We start from the raw sequence: 24,233 nt of genomic DNA, 5'->3' as shown, positions 1-24,233 counted from the left end.
GAAATTCACTTGAGCGCAACTTAAGGTTATATCGCATAAAGCAATAAGCAATTTCTAGCAAATTCCCGTCTCAAGATGGATAGACTATCCTTCACGAATGGCAGATGCAGACTTTTGATTTAATACGCCAAACCTACCATAGCTATGCTATTGCTAACACTCGACCAGCAAAATATAATTCAATAGCCCAATTAATCTCAACAGTGGGAACCAAGTGTCGAGGCAAGTTGATAATGTAAAGTGCTCATGAATACATGGGCAATTTGGGAGCATATAGTCATGGTAAGCGAAGAGCCCATAACAATGAGGAAACGTCAACCCACACGATCGAAAACAAAGACTCTTGTAATGTCAAACTGCAGGCTCACAGAGAATTCCAACTTAATACCCTTTGAAAAAATTCTATCTTTCATGATACAAACACCGATCGATTTGCGTAGCAGAACAGTGCAGAAAAAACTGTAGCATAGATTTATAGTAAACGGGAAATCATAAACACCCACCTTGTGGATTACACACTTTATTTGCTTACACGATTCAGCATTGAATAAGTAAAACTAAAGCATCCTCAAAACAATGGCAAGCACGCTGGGAATCGTACATGCATCCATTCTCTCTCATACCTTAGCAGGTGAATCCATCCAATCTCCTCGAGCAAAGTGAGCTTTAGTTCAAACAGCTTCTTCTTCGGAGGGTCAACGTCTTCTTGAATCATATCATTCAGTACCTAAACCAAAATTCATTTTAGAGCATGAAAAAATGTACCCATTGCTGAGATATGTTCCTCACGTTGAGATTATCTCAAAAGACAATATTTCAAACACAGATGAACTCCCCAAGAAAAAGTCGCAAACTGGAAATAACAAATAGGGATAATGACACAATCAGTCTCTGAACTTTGGCTCAATGTGCAATTTGGTTCTTGAACTTCTAATTTGTTCAATGTAGTCCGTGAACTTTAGCCTAATGTTCAATGTAATCCCTGAACTTTTAATTTGATCAAAATAATCCAGACTTTTGGTACATGTTCAATGCAGTCCCTAAACTATATGAAAATGTTCAATGTAGTCCCTGAACTTGATTCAATTGAAGGACTACATTGAACTTTTCACATAATTCAGGGACTAAATTGAACATACATCAAAAGTTCAGGGATAACATTGAACAAATTAAAAATTCAAGAACCACATTGCATATTAGGTTAAAGTTCAGAAACTACATTAAACAAATTAAAAGTTCAGAGACCACATTATACATTGAGCCGAAGTTAAGGGATTGTTCGTCTCATTTTCCCTAACAAATATTTTAAGTCAGCCAAAATGCCACTTTTCAATGAACGGTAGGTAGAGAAGACAGAAAAACAAGCTTGTTAGCAGTTCAGTGGTAAAAAAGAAAGGAAGGAAAAAGTAAACTTGTCAGAGTTCCTTTCCATCAAACTAAAAATAAAATAATGAAAGGAAACCACGTATGTACATGGAAGCTGATATGCAAACACCCAAAACAAGAGACTAACTTCAACAAGCGAAATCTTTCATAACTATGCCGTACAGGTGCAGAGGTACACTTGTATGCATACATGAGAAAATAACTTGACGTTCGGTCAAATAGACAGCATGACCTTGGTAGCGAGAGTGGGAATTGAACGAAGGTTTGAAGCAAAAACTAGAGGAAGAACCCAGTACGAGGACTAGTGCAACTATTGTTCGATACCATTTTCAATGCCAGAATCTTAGACATGCTAAAGAAGAAGATATAACAAAAAAAGAAGCATCTCAACTTGGAAAAAACTACTGATTTCAAGAGTGAGTTGGTAGTGCCACCAAACAAAGTACCTTCAGCGCTGTTCCCAGCCTTCCATGACGTTGCTCACGAATGACCAAGAGAGTACCGTACTTATAGGACTTCACATCAACCCATTTCTTCAATTCCCCAAAATTCTCTTCAAAGAGATTGGGTAGGACACCAGGCTTTTGAACAGGTTCATCGCCACTTGCAGCCACATCTTGTGAACCTTCAGCTGTAGCTTCTGCTGAAGCCTTCTCTTCCTGCAAGAATTAAGGGGTGTGAGAGAAAGTGATACATAATTTTGAATTGCTCAACGCTACGTAATTGATTCATCACCATAATGAATTCAATAGATTCTGAAGATTAATAATTTCATGTTGGGGGAAAGGTGACACCTTTAACGGCATGCCAGCATTGGGGACCCTAGTGCTGACAGTCGTTAACCGTGCACAAATAGTATCCGTCTGGAAACATTTTGGCTGGGAAGGACACTTGGTGTAAAATTTACAAGTAATGCAGCACACATTTGCAGCGCCATCTCAATTCACATACTTCATGATTATCAAAGGATCTAGGCTAGCTTTTCACATGTCAAAGGGAGACAGATATCGAAGAGATTGTTTTTTTTTTTGGTAAGGGATATCGAAGAGATTGTTGATATAAATGGAATCTGATATTAGCACTGCACATAAGTAATATAGAGGACTGCATTAGCACCTAAAGCTTAAAGCCGTATAAGTATGTTATGCTACTAACGTTCTTCATAGGAACAGGTTTCAGTTGTCCTTACACTGACGAACTCAATTTCGGCTACTGCTAACCCCTTCTGGTAAAGAGCTTCGGCTAATTGATCACGTGTAGTCTCCATCTTCTTCTTAATATTCTATGCAAAAAGAAACGAGTTAATATGAATATCTCATGTTTCGGAATTAGAAATCCATGAGATATTGAGAATGAGAACATGGGGCATCATAATTTGCCAGTGTAACAACAAATGGTCAAAAGCCCATCAATAGCTACAAGGATGGGCTTGATGCTTCTTTCAAGCAGTCACAATGAATTTTTTCTCGATAAGCGGAAGTGGTTGCATGGTACGACAGATACAAACCTCTGCATCCTCATCGTCTGGATCACTTTTGAATGCAAAATATTTTCCTAACTCATCTCTGTCAATGCTATCAATAACTTCATCAGCCGCATCAATGATCTGCAAAGCACCATAAAAGGCATGTACAGTAAGTAAACTCGTTCCTCTCTTTGTATTCTTTTAAGAACAAAAGTATAGCTTACAGCATGATCAGTAAAGGAAAATATAACATAAAGCACAAAATGGTGCTCGAAGAAATCCTACTGAGTGGACTTCCAGATTTACCCAGCTTATATGTGGATTTCGCATCAGAGTTCAATGTGCAGAAATGAGGCACCAATTAGTTTTCCGAAAATAAGTCTTTGCCTCAAAATGCATGGAGGTGTTGGCCACTTGGTTAGAAAGTTTTGAATAAGCCCTTCATTTTTCAGTTTGCCCGTCTGAAACGGGATTAAGTTTTTGACAAGTAGAAACTGGGTTTATATTGTCCAGGAATCTATTAATTGTTGCTCATTCAAGGCCCTCTCGACCTTCACTTTTCACTGAGAATTTGGCAAACTTATGCATAAATTTGCGAGATCATCATCAGTTATCAATTAGCCTTTTATTAAGAAATTTTGACAGACAATATCAGAACTCCTGAAGAAAGGCTTTGGAATGATGCATCCCAAGGGATGGCCCAATCCTTTTGAGAAAAACCTCCATTGTCCAGAGTCCTCAATTCATCTAAAAAGTCAAATAGAAAGGAAAAGAAATGGAAAGCCCACTCCCTCACCCTAATCCTGCAAGATGGTAAGATTCCCAACAGGACTTGAGTGACCAAAAGAGACCTAAAAGCAACCCTAGGGCCAAAAAAAAATGAGGAAAGGACGAAAAGCCACACCCGGTATCTTTCATATTCTATGTTCTGCAGACTCAGTCAGAATAACATAAAGTGACACAATAATTGTCAAATTCCCGGACAATGATAACTATGTAGATGTCTGCTTTTGTATTCTTGAGTAGAAAACAAGCCATTTATGACAGGTCAAGGCCTCAGATCCCTAAACGGATGGTGATAAATATGTTGAGTCACTATTTCCTGTGGGCCTGCATAAGTTCACATACATTGAAGTAAAATACTTTTCCAGACAAAAACAAATGGAAAAGTACAAGAGTAGCTATTGTGGCTAGGGAATCTTCAAGCTCAAGTATCATCACATTGTTCCCTTGGAGTTGCAGTTGTTCAAATCCTCTAACTGAGAGGACTTGTTATTGGAAAGGAATATTTTATTGTGTTCACCAAGTGACAGCAACATATGGATATAACATTGCTTATGTAAGGAACATCTCTCAGCAAGATATCCAATATATAACACCAACCTGAATATTACCCCTTCCAATTTGTTTATAAAGACAAACTTAGAGATCAAATGCTAATTACCTTTTTCTTGTGGTGGATTTTGTCCTTGACATCACTCTGGGCGAGTAGAGATTCCAAGATCTTGGCAAGCAGCGGTGTGTGTTTTGGGTACTCCGACTGCCAAAGGACATGCCACAAAAAATTAATGTAAAGAACCATACATGATCTATATAAAGATTAGACCGAAAAAAGAGTACTTCAGAGTGTGCTTTTCGCTCCAGTTATTACTTCACGTCACTACTAAACATGCCTTCCTATTTGTTTATGCAAAATTAGCGTACTTTTTTTTGTCAGATGTGATAGCATTCTTAATTTAGATTTTTGCAATATAATTGTCCACGTCATTGCATGTATGAGGAGCATATTGATATCATACACATCCTGAAGCATGTAGTAAGAGAGCTATCTTGGAGGCAATATGCAACAACAGTAAAAGATGTACTTTAGTTGAGTAAAGAAAATCACCTTTAGTTGAGTAACTAAGTCCTTCCACTCCAACTTCTCTTCATCATTCCCTTGTTTTAGAGTTCCCAGAAACTTTATCTTTGCATCTCGAACCTGATTGATCACAAAACAAATTGTGAATAAGCATTCAATAGACTATAAGATCAGAACAACAAACTAAAGAATATCTGAGTACCGGATGTATTTTGATTACAATTATTCTTAACAAATATGACCATCATTCATCAATCTAAAAATGATTATTCATGTAACGCATTTTCCTTTAAAATAAGACGTTATTGTTCATGTTAAAAAACACCTGCCCAGTTAGACATCATAAGGCGAAATTTTCTTGAAAGAACACATTATTATTTGTCTACATTTTATTATCAGGTATATATGATTAGAAAAATACAGAATTGAACATGTCCAGTTATGTGGTGGCTTCCAATTTCACCATATATGACCCCAAAAAACAAAAAAAATCTTGCACAATAAATAAGGATAACCAATTAATTGATTCTATCACCTGGGTATCACAATAAATAAGGTTAGTGTCCCAAGACTTTCACAGCAGAAGTATTTACCCAAAAAAAAAGTTGTTGGGGTCTCTTACTAGCTAGGATAAAAAAGCACTGTATTTAAATAGAAACTGTGCTAAATGACACCAGTATGTTATATTTCTGTGATTCTGACCTTTGTCAATTCCTTTGGAAATTGTTTAAATTGGCACAAGCATGACTTTGAACTTTGCAAGAGATTATAAGAGCTCTTTTGCTTTTCTACTGGAGCCCATAACATTATAACCTCAGTATAGTCTCTTCGTGTGGAAAAGTACACCAAACTATCCTTCTCTCAAAAATTTCCATTTGTATTAAGGTATGTTCCACTGAATGTACGATTCTAGTCAAGCAGTTATATTTGACATTCCCTTTCATTTCTTGTCAAATGAATAGCATCTGCCGTAGAAATCCTGTATATTTCTAGCATGATATAAAGAAATGTAATGGCCCATAAGAAAGTCAAAGACACGAATCAAATACAAATAATAGTAAGGCCGGATCATTTCCCATAGAATTTTTGCTGTCATCTGATAGAAAAAGATGCCAGCATCAATTTTGCCTCTGAACCCCAGTGTATGTAGATATAAGTCCATAAAAATCAGCAGTTGGCTCTAAATTATGGACATAGATCTAAAATTATACCAAATAGATGCTCGCATATATGTAACAGTTTAGATCGTCTGCATATATATAAAACTCTCCGGTTTTGCAAACACAAGAAGTTATCCTGGGTATGACATTGCAAGTGCTTCCTAAAAGTATCTATGGAATTTATACATAAGCAAAAATTGCTCTCCAAGAAAAATAACCACAATAGGACAATGTACCTCTTCTTGCAGACGTTCCGAGACAGATTTAGTGCACCTTGATGAAGAAACTTTCCCCTTCTCTTCTTCCACCTTCCAAATGTGGAGAAAATTAACAGTTAACCTTTAGTAAAAGCATTGAAAAAGAAACAAAATTTGGGATGGTCTTGAGCAACCTTATTGGGTGGCACTATGTAAGAGATTTGGTAAGATGCAGGGTTCTTTGTGGGACTCTTTCCAATATCTTGACCAGCATTTGATACCTTTCCATAAGATATTGCTCCGACCAACACAGACCCAGGTTGAGAATTCTGCAATAGTTCCATGACCAGTATTAAGAAACATTAATTGAAGAAGAAGCACCAGAATGCAATACCTTTGGGATCTTGTCCTTGTTCGGTGGGCCCAAATAGATGGCTTCCTTCTTCCTACATGACAATGTACATATCAAAGGCTGTGGTAGGAAGAGACGGAACGATGATATAACTTAACCATGACGGACTAAACCTACCCAGGAATTAAAACTGAAGAGTCATAAGAACCATTTCCCATTACAGGGCCATCTGGTTGAGAGAAAAAGCTCAATCGCATGGCATCCTGGACTCAAGGAAATACGAAACATAAATAATGAGGTTAAAAACCATCGAGCTTCTTCAACAATATTGGGTCACTAGATTGCTTATTCTAGATAGAGCACACCTAAAGAAGATGGTAGCAATGGTGCCAAACAAACAAGTATCATGTTCCTTGGCAAACAATCAATTGCAGTGAATTACTGGTAACCATTTGAGTTTATACTAATCATTTGAACATAAAAAGCGGAACATCTATATTTATACACCTGCCTTTATCATTTATAGGGTGCTAGGGGTAGTAATTTTCGACATGTCATGACATGGAATCACGACCCGATCTGAAATATAATCTTGCTCATAAATGAAAGTAGGAGTTCAGCCTATCTAACCCGAAAGTCACTGATGTAACTCGTTTTACTAAAAACATTAAACAAGTCGAGTCATTTAAAACATATTCGCATGATACACGTGTAAATTTGGCCGCTTACAGTCATATATCCTTTTTTTCACACAAGACGCAGGTCTAATTCACTAGTTGGACAAGAAAGATACCTTTTCCTCTAGATTTCTCTCAATAAACAGCACCAATTGCTTCATTTTCTCCAAATAGTGCACATTATCATGCCTGAAATACAAAAAATAATATGAGAATAGAAATTCTTTATCTAATCATCTTTGGTATAGCATGAAACTATTTGATTTCTATCAAGGCGAAACTTTTCTTTTCACAACAATATGTCTCAGGAAGTAGATTATGGGTCATAACTTTCCACGATCTTTGCGGAATGTGTTTCCTTTCAAGGATACTTCATTTCACGCAATACAAAAGATTTCAGAAGAATCTAAATTGGTAGCAAAATAAAGTCTTTTTACTCAGCATTACATGTGACCATGTTAATCTAAAGTTTGCATGCGTATGTGCGTGAGAGAAGGGAGGGGAGGGAGTGGTAAACCGCACCTTAAATACAGCTGTAAAGTGTATTCACCCTTGGGCAGCTTTGAAGATTTTGGGTAGACATCCCCCATGGCATGTACACGCTACAAAGGAAACAAAAAAGATGTTGAAAGCAAAACATGTCATGATACGAACTGGAAATATAATGTTTTACCCAACCAAAATGATGGAACGCGAAATGTGAAACCCAACCTAAAGGTTACTAAAGTTGTAAAGTCGTGCTAAAACAATAAAATGCTCCCTACAGCATTGCAAAGTATGGATTTTGTTTTGGTTATGAGATGCAGTATCTCCATACCCATTTATTTATGGTGGCTCATAAATGGTTAATGCTGTCCATATCTTTTAAATCAAAAGGATTCCGCACCATCATACAAAGGAAAAATCAAGTGATATAGTACCTTGTTCATATCCCATATCATATAGAACTGCGACTCAAACTTGGTGTCATATATTCGATTGTTGAGTAAAGGAATATAAGGTTTTAGTTCTGCTCCATCTTCTAATTTGAATTTGTAACTGCATTAGAAATCTCAGATGATCAACTCAAAAGAACAGCTCAACGAGTCAAGCTTGACAACAAATTGTGAAGCTCCACTCACGTCAGTGTCAGAGCCAATATCTGTTTCCCTGAGGGTAGTTTGTCTCGAGCTGATGGGAGAGCACGAAGTTTTGCCTCAACAGGTCGATATGGAACCCTCAACTGCAAAGATGGCAGATCAAGAAAACTAGAATTCAGAAACACTTTGCTTGTTATTTCGGGAATAAGCATAATGTACTTTACCTTATTCAGGGTGGCAACAGGAGCAAGCTGCTCCGATGCAAGCAGAGCCTCGGCATCTATTCTAACTGGTGCCTCACTGCCATCAAGTATCACTTCCTCTTTGTTGATGTCAATCCCATGGAACACCATCTTGTAATGAACATGGTCCATGTAAGAATCTCCACAAGGTTTTATGCAAAAGTTCATAACATAGTTCTACAGGAATTTTTATCCTTTACATTGACCACACATCTTTAGTAGCACCAATTTCGACAGAGAACTGTTGACAAGCTTTCCCATCACAGGCCATCCAGTAAGTGGAGTTGCCCCAATCACCATCCCCATTCCGAACCCCAAATTGGAATAAAACAAAAAAGGACAAGAGGGAATAATAACAAGATCGGCGCCACCTTTAAAGTGTGAACTCCTACCGTAATAAGAGGGTAATCGAGCCTACAAAAACTAATTTCAGAAACAGACCAGATTGGCCATTTCCTAAACAACACAAGGCAGAAAAATAAATTAAGTGATAATGGCCTATACAAATGGAACTCTCCCATCTTGACAGACCAAAGGAAGGAGACAAAGGAAAAGGTTATATCTGGATTCTAAAAGTCAATTACAGCCTAGAACATATAATGTTTGATGCATCAGAGTAATGCCACCTACAAATTGACAGAACACACCACACAGATGCGTATACCTCTTGCATGAATCCGACAATAGCTCATATTTGAATGTTTATCGATGCATAAAAAGCAACACAAGCAGATGAAGCATGACAATGTTACATTGAAATACATATGGTACCTCAAAATCCACTAGAGTAGCTTCATTGCTCCCAATTCCACTAGACCAAAACTGAGCCACTGCTAATTCCATCGTGTGACCACCTACCACTGGGAAGGCAAAGCTTTTGGCACCTGGAGACGAAAATGTTACCACGCTCTCCCATTTAATGGGCCTTTGCAAGGGGCAAAGCTGCACATTGAAAAAGAGTCAAAGTAGTTCTTTATAAACTGGTGAATAAAGTACTCAGTGAATGTTGTACCTGAACTGTGTCAACAAAGAATCTCCGGGTTGTGTCAAACTCAGATGTTCGCATGGTAGCCTCAACCCAAGTAGCACCAAATGGCACCTCAATGTATCTCCGTTCAATGTGACCTGTTAAAGCATAAAGCATCAAACAAAAGAAAAGGAATTTACAATCAAACATCCTGTGACGTTGCATTTAAGACCGAGAAAGATTGGAAAAGCATGCTATCATGACCAGGATTTGTTTCAAAAGTCTTTTTCCTTCTTTGTAGAATATGACTCTGCTTTCCAATTTCCGTTTGGCAAAGGGAATCAATGATGTTATGTACAAACATAGCTTATGAAAGTCAACTAGATCTCATAGGTAAACGAAGCAAGCGGTGAAGACCGTAGATTAGTCACCAGTTTGGCATAGGGAAGTAAGGTTAAATCCATAATACACATAATTACTCTATTGCTTCGTCTGACACACTGTTTATCATAATCAAGTGGCTATGCACAGTTTCAGAAAGACATGATCAAGTTTCTCAAACATACACCAAACGTTACACAATTTAATTGGATGTAGCCCTCATTTTATATTAAAATTGTGTAAGTACTGACGTATATGAATACAGATTGATGTTTGAATGCAGACTATGTATAACCTGGCTGAAATGACATCTTTGAATATGTGACTACAGGAGGCCGGCTCACTATGACTGCAGGCTTTGTTATAGTAACTGGTATTCTGAAAAGAGGCCCGCGCCATGGTGATTTGCAATCAACCCCATACACTTCATAATAATGAAGTCCACTAGAAAGATTGCTGGGATCCACAACAATGCTGAAAAAGAAAGAGCAGCTCTAGATTATTGTAACTTCCACTAAGATACAAAATTAGCAAGCAAAATTTTTCCAATTGTATGGTAGCCTACTTCTAGAGTTACAGTGCAGATGATTGGATACCACATTAAACTTACCTCCTGCGCATGCTTGAGTAAACTATAAAATCTACTCAGCTTCGAGCTAGCTGTCCTTGACTCAAAGGAAATGGAAATATCCTGACCACCCATTTTCTCTTCACTCCGCAACCGCCCCCCCTCTCCAACCCAACCAAAAGCGTGGATTTAGAGATAATTTTGATATCAAGGCTGAAGGTAAAAGTTTTTTTCTTTCCTTTCACAAACAAGTAAAAGTAACATATTCCTAATATGTTCTCCGCCATACTCTTCCATTCCTCAGTTCCTCTCTCCCAAACAAAGCATTAAAGATAGACCAAGACTAGTTTCATGATCTGCTTAAGGGTCTGTTAAACTAGGAGAGCACAACCAGTCAACTCAATCTAGATATGAACATATCTACAAGAAGAATAAGGAAGAGGAAAAGGAGGTAATTCCTTGAAGATAATACAAGTCTACTATTCACTTACTAATAAGAGTTGCCACGACAACTTTTACATTGGGCGCATCAGTATTCTGTATGCATACACATCTAAGTTCATAGTGTTCCTTCTCGATTATTGAAATCAAATGACAGAATTCTAATGAAAATATCAGCAACTGCACTGAAAGCATCAATTGAAAACGCAAAATCATTGGAGTTTTAAAACTTCAATGTACTCAGAGTGATTTCATAGAGGATTTAACAAACTAATGCTTACTGACTTGAAGCTACGGCCGTTGTGAGTAAGCAATAGATACTCCGGAGGCCTTACAACAGCCTTATCAGTGGAGTGTAACTGAATACACTCCTCAAAGGGGACCAGCTCTTCTAGATTGTTGGCATCTTCATGAAAATTTGGCTCAACTTGGACAGTCCACTGTAAAAGAAAAAAAAATTAATAATTGCAATGAGAGAGCCACAGCAGAAAGTACATAAGTGACATAAAAAATTGAAAATCAAGTATCACGTATCACGTTAGAGACATCAACAATGTTAAAAATGAAATAGAAAGCAATTCAACAAAAAGACCAGGTTTATGTGAAAATACATATAAGTAGCTCTTTGGATTATGCACAAATGCACATCTGTACAATTCCATAGATGGATGTCTATGACATATTTGCTGAACAAACTACATCATGCACAAAAGCTACAAAAAAAGCTGAAATACATACTAAATCTCTCTTGAGCACTATTACCATGCTCCAGGAAAATATTTGGAAACTTTTTCTTCAAAAGCTTTCCTGGAAGCTACACAACATCATAGCACTTCACATGCAGAAAATACAACTAGTAATCAAACTTGAATTAGAACTTGTATTTGAGGGGAAAGAGAGAGAAATTTTTAAGAAAAATTTAACTTGTTTGGAAGAAATTAGAAAATGGATACAATCACAGCGAGAGGAAAATTACTCTCCCCCGAGTGGGTGAAGTGTCGAGAGGAAATCCATAACATTATTCGTGACCCTTGCGACATTTTGTCAAATTTTTAAAAGGGAATTCTTGTCATCTTTATATGCACAATTTGAACTTCACATCCGCTTTCTTAACCTACATTTTTCGCCTACCCAAACACAAGAGAAGTTAATGTTTTCTCCTTCCCAATTTCCACCAGTTTTCTCCCATTCATTTTGTTTTCTCATCAGTTTCCAGAAAGCTTAAAGCACAAAATTACGAATTAAATCACTTGCATAACTGAGCAACGCTCTAATGTACAACAAGAGAAGCATCATAGCCAACAAAAAACTTTGAGCCTAACGCAGTTCAGGATAAGGATAAACGGAGAAAATTTACACTCATACATCCATTATGGATCAACCGTAAAGTAATTACTCCGATGAACTAAAGCATGTAAGATTCAAAAAGCTACCTTATAAGGACAATAAGATATGCAAGAATATTAATTCACTCTATAATTTTCATAAGCAACTCGATGAATCCACGACAAGGGGATGAGCTTAGTTAATCAATAACCTCACCTCAGTAGATCGTGCACAAGAGCCAGCCTCCCTAAGATAAATGCCTCGTGAAGTAGGGGCTACAAATAAAAAATCATCGTACAGGTTCAATTTCTCGGATATAGATAATGTATATATGAAGCAAGTATAATTTACAAAACCACCAGCAATAGAAAAGGCAGCAGCAAAACTAAACCTTGTACCACCAAGTGGGGAGCAAAGGAGCACAAATTACTTATAAAATTTATGGGAATGGATGATGGAAAAGAGTAATAAAGTGAAAAAGAAGATGCAATAAAGGTAGCGAATCTGGTGTCCTTAATTCTGGCCAGGAGCTGACTAATAGAGTCACAAAATATAATCAATTTATCATCTTTAGACCGACAAACAAAATTCTGCAGGAATATGATCTATTACACCAATCATTTTAATAGTCAGCCAGAACTGCATATTCTCCAAAAGGCCTGTTAAGCAGAGCTATTGGTTCATTATCCTCATCAACTTAGAGGAACAAATGATAAAAAAATGTATGACACGGGTGTCTAACAAGCAAACGAGGGGCTCGGTCAAAGCTTTCAATGGTCATATGGAGACATGATCATTTAATCGGAGAGACCTAATACATGTCAACATTGTTCATTAACATTTAACAGAACATCTGGCTTTCATCCATCTCAAAGAGAGCTTATCACGCCTATATACCCAAGATGCTGAAACAAACTATTTGAAGATCTGTGACCCCTACACCTTACTTCTTGACAATTCCCTCAACTTTCAGCTGTAACACGTAGAACCCTTAAACTTATGTAACAGAACGTCACTATCATGGTGAACCATGTAACCTCAACATCTGGAACAGAATTTCAAAAAGTTAGATTCTCTGTAACTGTGAGGCAATAGTCACTTGTTACACAATTTCACTTAACCACAAGAGATACGCCATCCCTAGCAAGTCATGACAATGATGCCACAGTGCTCTTCTTCTACTAGTGCCGATGTCCACTTGAGCATCATTATTTCTGGATACGGCACCAGTTATTCAAAATATGTGGATTCTCATTAACCAATAACAGTAAGCTAATCTAAATGAGGCCCATGTGAAACACATTTAGAACTCTTACCATGCCATATTGATAGTGTACAGGCTACAAAACTATGGGAACCACCTTGATTATATATTCCCAAAATTAAATGAAAAAGGCCTGTAATTAAAACTTACTTGACTTTCCAGATTGACTGATTGTCACTTGATACCAAACACGTGGAATGTTCTGAGACAGCTTTATGTACTCATAAGCCCTGATACCCATTAATTGAGAGCAATGCTTAAAACTCTGAACTATGGTCGTAAGTAAAATCAAGAGCCTCAAGCAGGAAACCTAACTTGTCAACTTGCATGAGCCCCTGTCCAGTGGTTAGTTTATCTTCTGGAAGGCTACCTACAGGAAGGCATGTATTCTCAAGGGCCTTACGCACAGTATATGGACTCACAGGAATGCCTTCAGCCTGCATAACATAAGAGAACAATTTATATAGTCTGACACTGAAAAGAGGTTAAGGAGTCAAAAATGGATAAGAACTGCTCTTTTCTTCAATGTCACAAGCATTTCTAGCAAAACTACCTTCATAGCGCTGATGAGTAATGCAACCCCCCCACAAGCCGATGGAGATGCCATTGATGTTCCATTCATCAGCATACGGCGTTGAAGAGTCCAAGTAGGCACTGGTGCAACAGCCCCACCAGGGGCACTTATACATACACCAAGATCACCATCAACTGTAGGTCCTCTGCTAGACCTGCATGTGATTGGCAGTTATGGGTGTTCTCAACGTCACAAGATAGCCCCATCTTGCCTGGAACGCATCACAGTCTAAGGCCAGAGTAAAGAAGAAGTACCAAGTATACTCGAGTCCTTCGCAGGGAGGTTCAACTACAGCATGTGCGCCAGCAGCCATTGCAGGAGATACATATGCGCCGACTCCAATGATGCTCGAAGTGGTACCTCCAGGTGCTCCCACAGTACTCAATGCTGGCCCACTATTGCCAGCACTACTAATAAATATTAGGCGGTGCTTATTTATCACCTAAATCCACATGTGATGTATACGAATAAGTAAAAAGGCATAGGCATAAGACTGCAGGATTGGAAAGTCATGTTCCTCACCATCTCCATAGTTACACATCAATATACACGACCAACATTGCTTAAGACAATTTTCTAAATATAAGTAGGCTTGGTCCACCTTCAGCATTATCTTATCTATGACTTCACAAGCAACTGCTGATAAGAATATGTAGCTCCTACAGATGTACTAGTACATACTCAAGATCCTTCCATTTTATTGAGTAAAAAATGCTGGTCAATGTATCTTTCCATATCTCATTTATAACTTAGTATTGTTATAACCGAAGGATTACTCAATCTATTATCTGATTTTTCAAGAGCTCATAATTCTATTTTGTAATGCCAATTTTGGAAATACTCGTGACCATACAAAATGATAGATGTGGCAAAGCAATACCAAAATGCAGTTAAAAGGAGTGAGTTAGGGTCTACTGTTGGCAATGAATGAATAGCACATAATCCTATTTGCTCTATTTGAAGAGTATTGCCATTTCCTCTTTCGTCGAAATCATTGGGCATGGGCATCCAATACCTACAAACAAACCTCAATACCCAAAGAAGCCATGAAACACACAAAAACAGAGTTGGAACATGATAAAAGCAGAGCTGGTATATCAATTGCAATGGAAACCAGTCAGGGAGTGGCAGTGTGGCTTTTGTAAAGTTTCCTTTTATCTGGCCTTTTCTTTTCCAACAAAAAAGAATGTATACTGAAAAGTCAGATTTACATATCACCAACCAAATTCAACCAATGTGAGGTGCACTTGCATCCATGAAACTATTGAGAAAATGATGAAACTTAGGACCATACTTCATTCGCAAGGTCAACAAAGCGTCCATAATCAGGCAGCAATGAAGGTTCTCCATAACTCATGTTGATCAGATCACATTTATGCTGCAGAAAGAGTTGGTGAACAACATTAAAATCCTCTATAAGTTACGATAAGCATATTGGCATGCTAAAATATTCATACCTACCAAGAGAGTGCATAGTCCAAGTTATTTTTGTATGAGAGAAAACAAACATTAATCCTTACCCACCTCAACAGCAGCTATTAATGCTCGAATTAGACCAGTTCCAGTTTCCATTGAACCTAATCGTGAGTCTCCAATTTTACAAGAGATCAACTGAGCTCCAGGTGCAACCCCATTCAATAAGGGCTCCTGCCAATAATCATCCAATTAAACAGACAAATAGTCTGCAGCAATTGCAATTTACTAAAGTTGAATTTTCACCACAAAGACAGTACCTCTGGATGGAAAGCAGTAGCTATACCAGCAACATGAGTACCGTGAGGGGAGCTGTCGGTTACAATACTTAATATATTCCCATCATCGTACACATTGGCAACAAATGTACAGGCATCTAGCTTGCTAAACATCCCAAACTTGCGCTCTATCCTGTAAGTTCCAAGAAGAAAGTTGCAAGAAATCAATTTAATCGTCTCTTGGTTCTTATGAAATTCAGCAGAAGAAAGGAACAACACACAAGAAAAGGTTGAGTACGAAATTCAGTTTTCTAGGTCCTGCTTCGGTTGATTCTTAAGATCTACCAGCAGTGACTCTTACTTATCTTGGTATTTCCCATAAGAAAACAGAACTCCAAGTTCCAGAAACATAAATGTATCAAAACATGATCTGCAACAAAAAAGTTTAACTCCACCTGGTACACTCCGAATGCCTTCATACCTATAGTTAGTAAGGGGTTCAAACTCAGCAAGTTTCCCGCAATTTGGGTCATCTTCAAGGCTCTGCGTATCAAGAGCAACCCTCCAAACTTCTCCGTCGTGCCATACTACAGCGTCTATAATGGGACCACTATCATCATAGTTCTTAAAGCATACATTGGGAGTTGATTAGTTCAAACCACAAAAAGAACGATAGGAGAGGATAAAACATCAACATCCTCGAGACTCACATCGGCTTGTTTTCGTAAAAGATCGACTCTATTTTGTAGATCTTCTCTTGTCCTCTTCAAATCTGCATCCTCAACTTTGGCATGTTTCTACACAGGAAATGTCATGCCTCGTATAAGACAATATTTATACACTCAAAGAAAACCCAACTCATCTCATCATAAAAATAAAAATAAAAAATTGCCTGTACCAATCAACAACGCAAATAACTTCAAAAAGAACGCTTAGAAGCACACCTGTTTTCCTACTATATGAGACAGAAAAATTATGCTTATCGAAAGTTGAAACAATTTGCGGAACTAACATTTTCCATTGAGCATTAGGAAAAAAAAGATGAAACGCTCCATCTACAATCATCTCTTCAAGATCATGCCATTGATCATCCTAGGCTTACTATAACTTGGAAACACAAGCAAACAGGCATTAAAATATAGATATACATATATCTTATATAATAACACATACTTCACCAGTAACATTTTAGACAACCTGATCAAATTCATCAACAATCTTCACAGCATTGGCAAGTGCTTCCTGGTTTCTCTCATCCCACTTCTTTTTCCTTTCTTTCTGCAAAGAAGGCAAATTCATTTAAGATGTCAACGGATAGATGAGAAGTACAAAAGTTAGAAACACAGTTACCTTCAAACGAGATGTCAAAGTGTCCGTAAATAGCTCATAGACTAACTTACAACCCACATGCCAATCACCAGAAGGGTTTTTCCAAGATGCATTTACGGTGAGAGCAGCCCCTAAAAAGTTACGAAACAGTAAAATGGCACAATATGAGGTCTTTAGTGAAATCGACCAAATGCAGAAAAACCAGATGAAAAAACAAGACAAACTCTAGACTAAGAACAAAGAATTATAATGAATGTGAACCTCACCAGACTCTCAGATTGAAAAGTTTTATCAAATGCCACGTATCACATGAATTGACAATGTCAACTGTGACAACAAGCATCCAACCATTTAATGAAACAAGGATACTTGATACTACAGACCTAGTCCACCCGAGGAAGTGCTTTACAAGGAAACGAATCACACTTTCAGCAAATTTTTGCAGATATCGCATTGCAAGCAAGCTACGTCGAGCTTTAACCTACCCCCCAAACCACAAAAAAGAAGGTAAGTCCTGTTTTGAGAAGGCCCACAAGTAACACAGGTAACTCACTGCCATAAGAAAAGCTTGAGATCATTCAACATACTGCATTTCCCTCACCAGAGTTTATTAATTCTTAGATCAGAATATCGACTTTCAAGAAAAGAAACGAAGTATTAACATTTCATAGCTGCATCAAGGAATCACCTGAAGCTCCACGTATGGACCCATTTGCATCCGCCTTAACCACATTCGAGGTATCAATATCGCCACTCCCGGTGCTGAAGAGAGAAATGCTCATGTTCATGCACTTTATTCAGTAATAGGAATGTCAATGACGACAATATTAAACATAACACATTTTTAATTACCAATCAAGAACATCTAGGATTTTAGGCTTCCCATCTGAAGTGACTTGTAATCCAGCTGCAGCTGGGTCAACACCTGAATCTGCAAACCCCACCACCCATTCGGTGAGAGAATCACATGCAAAAGCATAAGATCATACATACACTTCATCATTCATATCATACCAACGAAGATCCGTTTGAGTTTTCATATTCCTAGTCCAACTTAATATTGACAATAATAGATGAGCGAGAGTGAAGCAAAGAAACTGTAACAAGCACATGGGAACCGATTAAGATTTGTTATGGTAAATCCCCTTGGTCTTACTCTCAAACAGCGAACTTTTACTGTTCTTTTATTAAGTAGAGACAGCAAGAGCAGATAACCCAGCCATTGTACGCATCGATTAAAATGTTCATCTATCGAACTGAACGACGAAATGCCACTGCGTACTCAGCAGTTAAGGAGAAGCAGACCACCACAGCGGCTAACTAAACAGCTTGAGAACATGACTGTGTTGGATACAAGGAATCCATCCCGAGTTCCGCCACAGCCATGACAGGTTCGTGCGAAAACCACTTTCGAGCTTCCAACGTCATTTACTTAAATCGAAAGAACAAAAACGCATTCATCCTCGGAGCTCAATTTGCTTATCACCGTTACCTCGACTTTATAATACAAAAACAGAATCGCGATCAGCAGTGACAACGTCGCTGAGCTTCACTAGCGCAAAAACTACGTAGCGGCAACACAACCGCCGCCGAGCATTACACGACGCTCTCCGGCGACGAATAAATTCCTACTTCCTACTTCATTCGGTCGACCCGACCCGACCCCCCCTCCAATGAATCATCTAAAAGACATTAGATTCGAGTACCGAAGATCGCGATGACGGCGCCGCGGCCGTCGTAGTCCGGGCGGTCCTCGATGAAGCGATCGGCGCCGATCTCCTTCTTCGGCATGAGGGAAGCCAGGAACGTGGACTCGTTCAGCTTGAAAATGCGGAGCGAGCCATTGTTACTGCCTCCGCCAGTCGCTGCGCCGATGGAAGAGCAAGGCATGGCCCTGAGTCCTCTGCCCTCGCTGCCGCCGCCAGTAGTGTCCCCTCGCCACTCTCTCTGCAATCGAGTGCCTCTTCTTATGTGGCGGTGGTGGTGGTGATGATGATGGTGGTGGAATCTCCTCGGTACGGAGTGAGCGGAGAGGAATTGGGGGAGACGGAGGCAGCGTGAGCGTGGAGGCAGAGGTGCTTTATAGTAGGCTGACGACGCGAATGCTGCTGCTGCTGAGCTGTCGCGCATTGTCGGGTCGGGGACGGGGAGGGGCGTTTTGGGAAATGCACGCCGGAGGGGGGGGCGGGGGGTGGCGGAGGAGAGGTGGCGGTGGAGGGCGGCTTCGGGCGACACCTGTTGATAGGCCTTCTTAATGGTGCTGGGTTTGGTCGGGTGTGGCTTGGGATTGCGTGGCTCTCGTTTTTGGTGAAAATTGCTCGGCCCGGGCTGGCGCGGCCCGTAATGACGTTTATGCCCCTTTCGCTCCAAAATGGGAGGGATGACGTAATTTTGGGTCCCGCACGGGGGGACCGGGTGGGACCCGCCGCCATACGCCAGTCTCCGATGACTATTGACTGGGCAATTCGACTATTGGGACTTCTTTTGTCACTCTAGCGATCACACGAAGGATTAATACCATCAAAAATTTTAAATAATACCCATCGTTGTATTACTTTTATTATGTCACAAAAAATCCTATAATATGATCACTCTGACACCAAAACGTCAAATTGCCACAAAAACCTTGAGATTTGTATTGTATGGTGCAAGTTTGCGATATTTATGACACGAAAAAGAAAAACTTTAGGATATTCATATCACACTAGGCAAAGTTTATGATTGTTTGTGGTAGTCAGATGGCGTTTTTGTCATAGTGGCACAAGTTTTATGCTTTTGGTAACAAAAAAAAAGGTATAAGTATTGGTGCCGAAGCAAAAATAATTTACGATTTTTTTGGAATATCTTTTCAAAAGGGAACTTCGTATTCATCTTTAAATTCACAACAAAGGGAAGAGAATGATGTTCGATTGAGATGTTTGTACCGAAAGGAATAAATAGTGAAAAATAGTTTAAAAAGGAAAAGGTAAAAAGGTATCGATTATGTTCTCGGCATGATTGATTCTTAAATAGAGGTTAGACAGACTCGAAGGGCTACAGCAAGGGTATCACTAAACAATCAAAAGGTAAAATTCCAATAGCGACACGTTGCGTTTGTCCTCCGCAAGAACAATCTGTCCCGTGTGATTCAAGCCTTAATTGCAATTTTTTAGTTGAGCTAGCTCAAATGGGTCTCTCTCGCTCTGGCTCTCTAAGCCGAGCAGCTTTTCAAAGAAAATTTATGGATGTTTTAAGTGTCTGCAGGCTTTAAACCTGTCAAAATATATCTTAAACTCATATATGATCAATTTAATTCGCTACAACTTTGAAGGATTCATTTTAAATGGGTTTTAAAATGTAAAGCCTTAAAGCAAGTGGGTCTCGATGGGTTGAGTTTAAAACCCATTCCCAACCCATTCCCTCTTTAGCTTTATAAAAATATATATTTTTTAAAATTGAATTTATATATTTTTCTTTTTTCTTTTTTCTTTTTCTCTTTTTTCTCTTTTTTCTTTTCCCTTCTTCTTCGACCGATTGCCTGCCCCGGTGACAGTCGGCGAGCAGCCTCGGGCGAGTTCGAGCTCACCGGCCTGGCAAGGCCTTGGCCTCACCAATCTGGCGAGCTCCAATTTCGTCGGTCAACGAAGAAGAAAAAAAAATAAAGAAAAGAAAAAAGAAAAAAATTAAATATTTGATTTTTAAAAAAATAGATGAAAAATAAAAATTATCAAAATGAGTGCACAGAGGAAAATCAAATCAGATTTTCCTTACAAAATGGCAGAAAATATTTTTTAATTAATTTTCAAATTTCGGCCAAACTCCGAAAAATATTGTTATTTTCTTAGAAAATGACTTCCTAAAAAATATTTTTTAGAAAGGTCACATTTTTCGCATAGCAAACGGAACGTCAATTTTTAAAAAAATTATAAAAATTAGTGTTTTAACAATATAATATTTTTTTAAATCATAAGAAACAAGTTTTCCTAAACTGGGTTAAATATGCAAGTATTTTAGCAATATGGGTCGGGCCTGGTATGGATTGGGTATGGATCGAGTTGGATATAGGTCAAGAAATTTACATTAGGAATAAATGATTCATGAACAGGATAATGGGTCAATTTCCCAACCCAAACCCAACCCAACCAAACCCATCCATTTAACAAGTCTAGCAAGCTCCGAACAAAAAAAAAGAAAACAAGTCTAGCAAGCTTTAACACGACTTTTTAGGCCAAACAATTAGGCATTTTCAAAGATGGGTCAGGCCTGAGTCATTTAGGAACCATCATATGGCTATGTTTAGTCGCCAAGATAAGGATTGGGATATGACAAGATAAAGTGGGATTCCTGATAGTAACTATTAGTATATTTAGTCCTATTATGTGTTTGGTACTTTTCTAGATAAGATCGGAAAATTAATTAATTAATTAAATTGAAAAATAGAAAATTAAATTGAATTAAAAAGTTGAAAAGGAAAAACACTAGATTTGGGGATTGTGGCTGCCGCCGCCTGAACGGTGGCCGCGATTAAAGAAGGCGACCACCAAAGTCGCCTCTGCACGGCAACGCAAATCCAAGACCAAACATGGAGGGGGCAGGGGAATTTCCGATGACCACCAGCGTCCCTTAGAGTGATTGAGCTCTGAGTTGACTGCGATGCCGAAGATCTCCAACCTCTCCATCACCATTTTCACCTCTGCGTCCTTCGCCAGGATTCCCACATCACGGGTCGCCGTTGCTGGGAACCAACAAGTCCTCACATGACATTCGATGATTGATTTTCGCTCTTTTGGCCTTTGGCAACCCATCTTGAGTATTCTTGAGGTCAGATCATCAAAAGATTTCCCAAGCCCTCACGAATCACGCATAGCTTCATTGGAAGAGAACAGGGAAAAGTACCAAAAAATTATATACCTATTGCATTTGTACCAATTCAGTCATAAACTTTCCAGTTTGATCAATTTAGTCATAAATCTTTTCGCATTGGTACCAATTCAGTCCATCCGGCCAATTTAAGCCGGAAATCTCTAACGTGGATGCTGGCGATCCTACATGGCACGCCGACATTGATGCTGGCGATCCTGAACAAATTTTAACAAAGTCGCCGGCTGACCATCGCCGGTCACAGGCTAGTCTAGGCGAGGGCTTCCGCCAACAGTGTACAAAAAAAGAAAAAAGAGAAAAAAAGAAAAAAATTATTTAAAAAATCTGAAAAAAAATATTGAAAATTATAAATTTTGTCAACGTCGGCGTCAGCGTGCCACGTATGACCGCAGGCATCCACGTCAATGATTTCCGGCCTAAATTGACCGGATGGACTGAATTGATACCAATGCGAAAATGTTTAGGACTAAATTAGTTCAATTGAAAAGTTTGTGACTGAATTTATATCAATGTAATAGATTTATGACTTTTTTTGATACTTTTCCCAAAGAGAACATTGTTGGCTTCTACTTGTTTGTACGCTTTGGCTAATATGCTTTGGCTAAAATGGTTGAGCAAGCAACAGCTTGTTTTTCTTATATCCTTAAGTTACTCATTTAGTTTTTTTATCCAATTCGAATTTATCCCGCCTCCTATCCATTTTATTCAGACATATCCAAATTATCTGGTCCAAAGGATGTCTCAAATACCAAATAAGAATTTGATGATCCTATCCTGACTCAAATCCGGATTACTAAACACATATAATCATTACTTTCAGCAAATATTTGGACAAAAGCAGTTAGATGGGATTTGTCGAGTTTATATCGAGAACACGCTAGATTCAATCATCCATAATTTCGAGATGCAAGCACTTGATCCATGTAATTTTTCTTTCTTTTGTTGAGAAATATCACATTGATTGTGGAGGTGGAATGGGAAAAGTGTAAAAAAAGTCATAAACTTATTGCATTTGTGTCAATTTAGTCTTAAACCTTTTTTTGTGTCAATTTAGTCCTAAACATTTTGTCTGTGCTAATTTTGGTCCTTCCGACTAATTTTGATCGGATTTTGCTGACGTTGACGCCACCGGTGCCACGTAGACCCGCTGGTGATAACGTGGATAATTTTTAATAATATTTTAATATTTTATCGATTTTATTATTATTTTTCTGATTTTTTTTCCTTTTCTTTTTTGGTTTTCTTCCTCCCATGGCCGGCCACCGACCATGGCTGGGCGGGCTGCCCCTGCCCGACCAGGCAACGTCCGGCACGGCTTGGGTGAGCCCCAGCGAGGGCTCCCCTCGCCAGATCTAGCGAGGGAACCACCGTCAGGGCTCACCCTCGCCCAGGCGAGGGTCGGCCTTGCCCAGGCCAGATTTGGCGGGGCCGGCCCTCGCCCAGGCCACGACGGCCTCGCTAGATCTGGCCTGGACGAGGCCGAACCTCATCGAGATGCCCTCACCCAGGCAAGGGTCGGTCGGGCCTTGCCTGTGGCGGGCGACGCTGGCCTTGCCCAGGCAAGGCCAGCCTAACCCGCCATGGTCAGGGTGACCGGTCACTGGAAAAAGGTAGAAGAAAGAAAAAGAAAAAGAAAAGAAGGAAAAAAGAAAAAAGAAATCAAAAAATATAAAAATATAAAAATTATCTACGTCGGCATCGGCAGCACCACGTAGGCTGGCCGGCGTCCACGTCACCAGAATTTGGTCAAAATTAGCCAGAATGATTGAATTGGCACGAAGGCAAAAGTTTAAAACTCAATTAGTACAAAAAATATTTTTGACTAAATTGACACAAATACAATAGGTTTAGAACTTTTTCAACACTTTTCCCGAGGTGGAACTGCTGTTTACTATCCCGTAATTTTAAGAGCTGTGGTAGGAAAAAAGAAGGAAAGAGTAATGCTAAGTTTATTAAATCAAGTTTACAAAATCAACATATTAAGTGCTACGATTAACTAGAGCAATAAGGGGCATTCGTTCTTGTACGCCAATTTTGTAAATCAAGCACAATGCACCTAGCATGATCAAGAATCAATCTTAAGTCGACGCAGGCAAATAAATTTGCAATTTCATATGGGCATTATATCAACACATTCACTGAGCGTATATTGTAGTTCAGACAATATATCGCAATAGGGGCGAACCAAGCGATTGCGCGAAGAAGGAAGCAAATCAATCATAACGCAGACAGGGTGAGGCAAAAGATAGATTTTCGAGCCGGCAAGCAGCAAGTAACAACTGCTGAAAAAGCCGATTCACCTCTATTGAAAACTAATAAGGCTGCGCATGGCAACCATTCTGTGCCCGGAAATAGATTCTGGTAAAAAATGATTTTTTTTATTATGTGCCCGGGAACTGATTCTGAGCATTTG

General features: G+C 38.9%; 1 protein-coding gene across 1 annotated transcript; it reads right to left on the bottom strand.

Moving 5' to 3' along the window:
- Positions 1 to 364: 364 nt before the first annotated feature.
- LOC115671423 (tripeptidyl-peptidase 2) lies at positions 365 to 19,105 on the bottom strand. Its single transcript, XM_030592982.2, has 34 exons — positions 18,667 to 19,105; positions 17,813 to 17,891; positions 17,649 to 17,722; positions 16,982 to 17,091; positions 16,829 to 16,909; positions 16,342 to 16,428; positions 16,113 to 16,255; positions 15,674 to 15,824; positions 15,465 to 15,587; positions 15,235 to 15,318; positions 14,195 to 14,382; positions 13,920 to 14,094; positions 13,682 to 13,803; positions 13,517 to 13,596; positions 12,319 to 12,377; positions 11,062 to 11,216; positions 10,063 to 10,241; positions 9,432 to 9,544; positions 9,191 to 9,361; positions 8,402 to 8,530; positions 8,220 to 8,320; positions 8,019 to 8,136; positions 7,621 to 7,700; positions 7,215 to 7,287; positions 6,599 to 6,684; positions 6,464 to 6,515; positions 6,264 to 6,398; positions 6,109 to 6,180; positions 4,740 to 4,832; positions 4,296 to 4,391; positions 2,894 to 2,992; positions 2,576 to 2,668; positions 1,833 to 2,045; positions 365 to 727 (listed from the first exon to the last, which is right to left on the bottom strand). Exons 1-34 carry the CDS (start codon positions 19,088 to 19,090, stop codon positions 569 to 571), a joined length of 4,197 nt encoding a protein of 1,398 aa, XP_030448842.2. The 5' UTR covers positions 19,091 to 19,105; the 3' UTR covers positions 365 to 568.
- Positions 19,106 to 24,233: the final 5,128 nt, after the last annotated feature.

Source organism: Syzygium oleosum, unplaced genomic scaffold (assembly GCF_021117445.2).
Source record: "Syzygium oleosum isolate NSW1041296 unplaced genomic scaffold, Sole_v2.1 Sole_v2.25, whole genome shotgun sequence".
NCBI classification, from domain to species: domain Eukaryota; kingdom Viridiplantae; phylum Streptophyta; class Magnoliopsida; order Myrtales; family Myrtaceae; genus Syzygium; species Syzygium oleosum.
This window is presented reverse-complemented; position numbering and strand designations above follow the sequence as displayed.

Coding starts and splice junctions, on each gene's coding strand:
- LOC115671423 (XM_030592982.2), bottom strand. CDS start 19,090: ATGCGCGACAGCTCAGCAGCAGCAGCATTCGCGTCGTCAGCCTACTAT. Junction 17,892..18,666: donor CGCCGTCATCGCGATCTTCG/GTACTCGAATCT, acceptor TGGGGTTTGCAG/ATTCAGGTGTTGACCCAGCT. Junction 4,833..6,108: donor CGGAACGTCTGCAAGAAGAG/GTACATTGTCCT, acceptor GTGATCAATCAG/GTTCGAGATGCAAAGATAAA.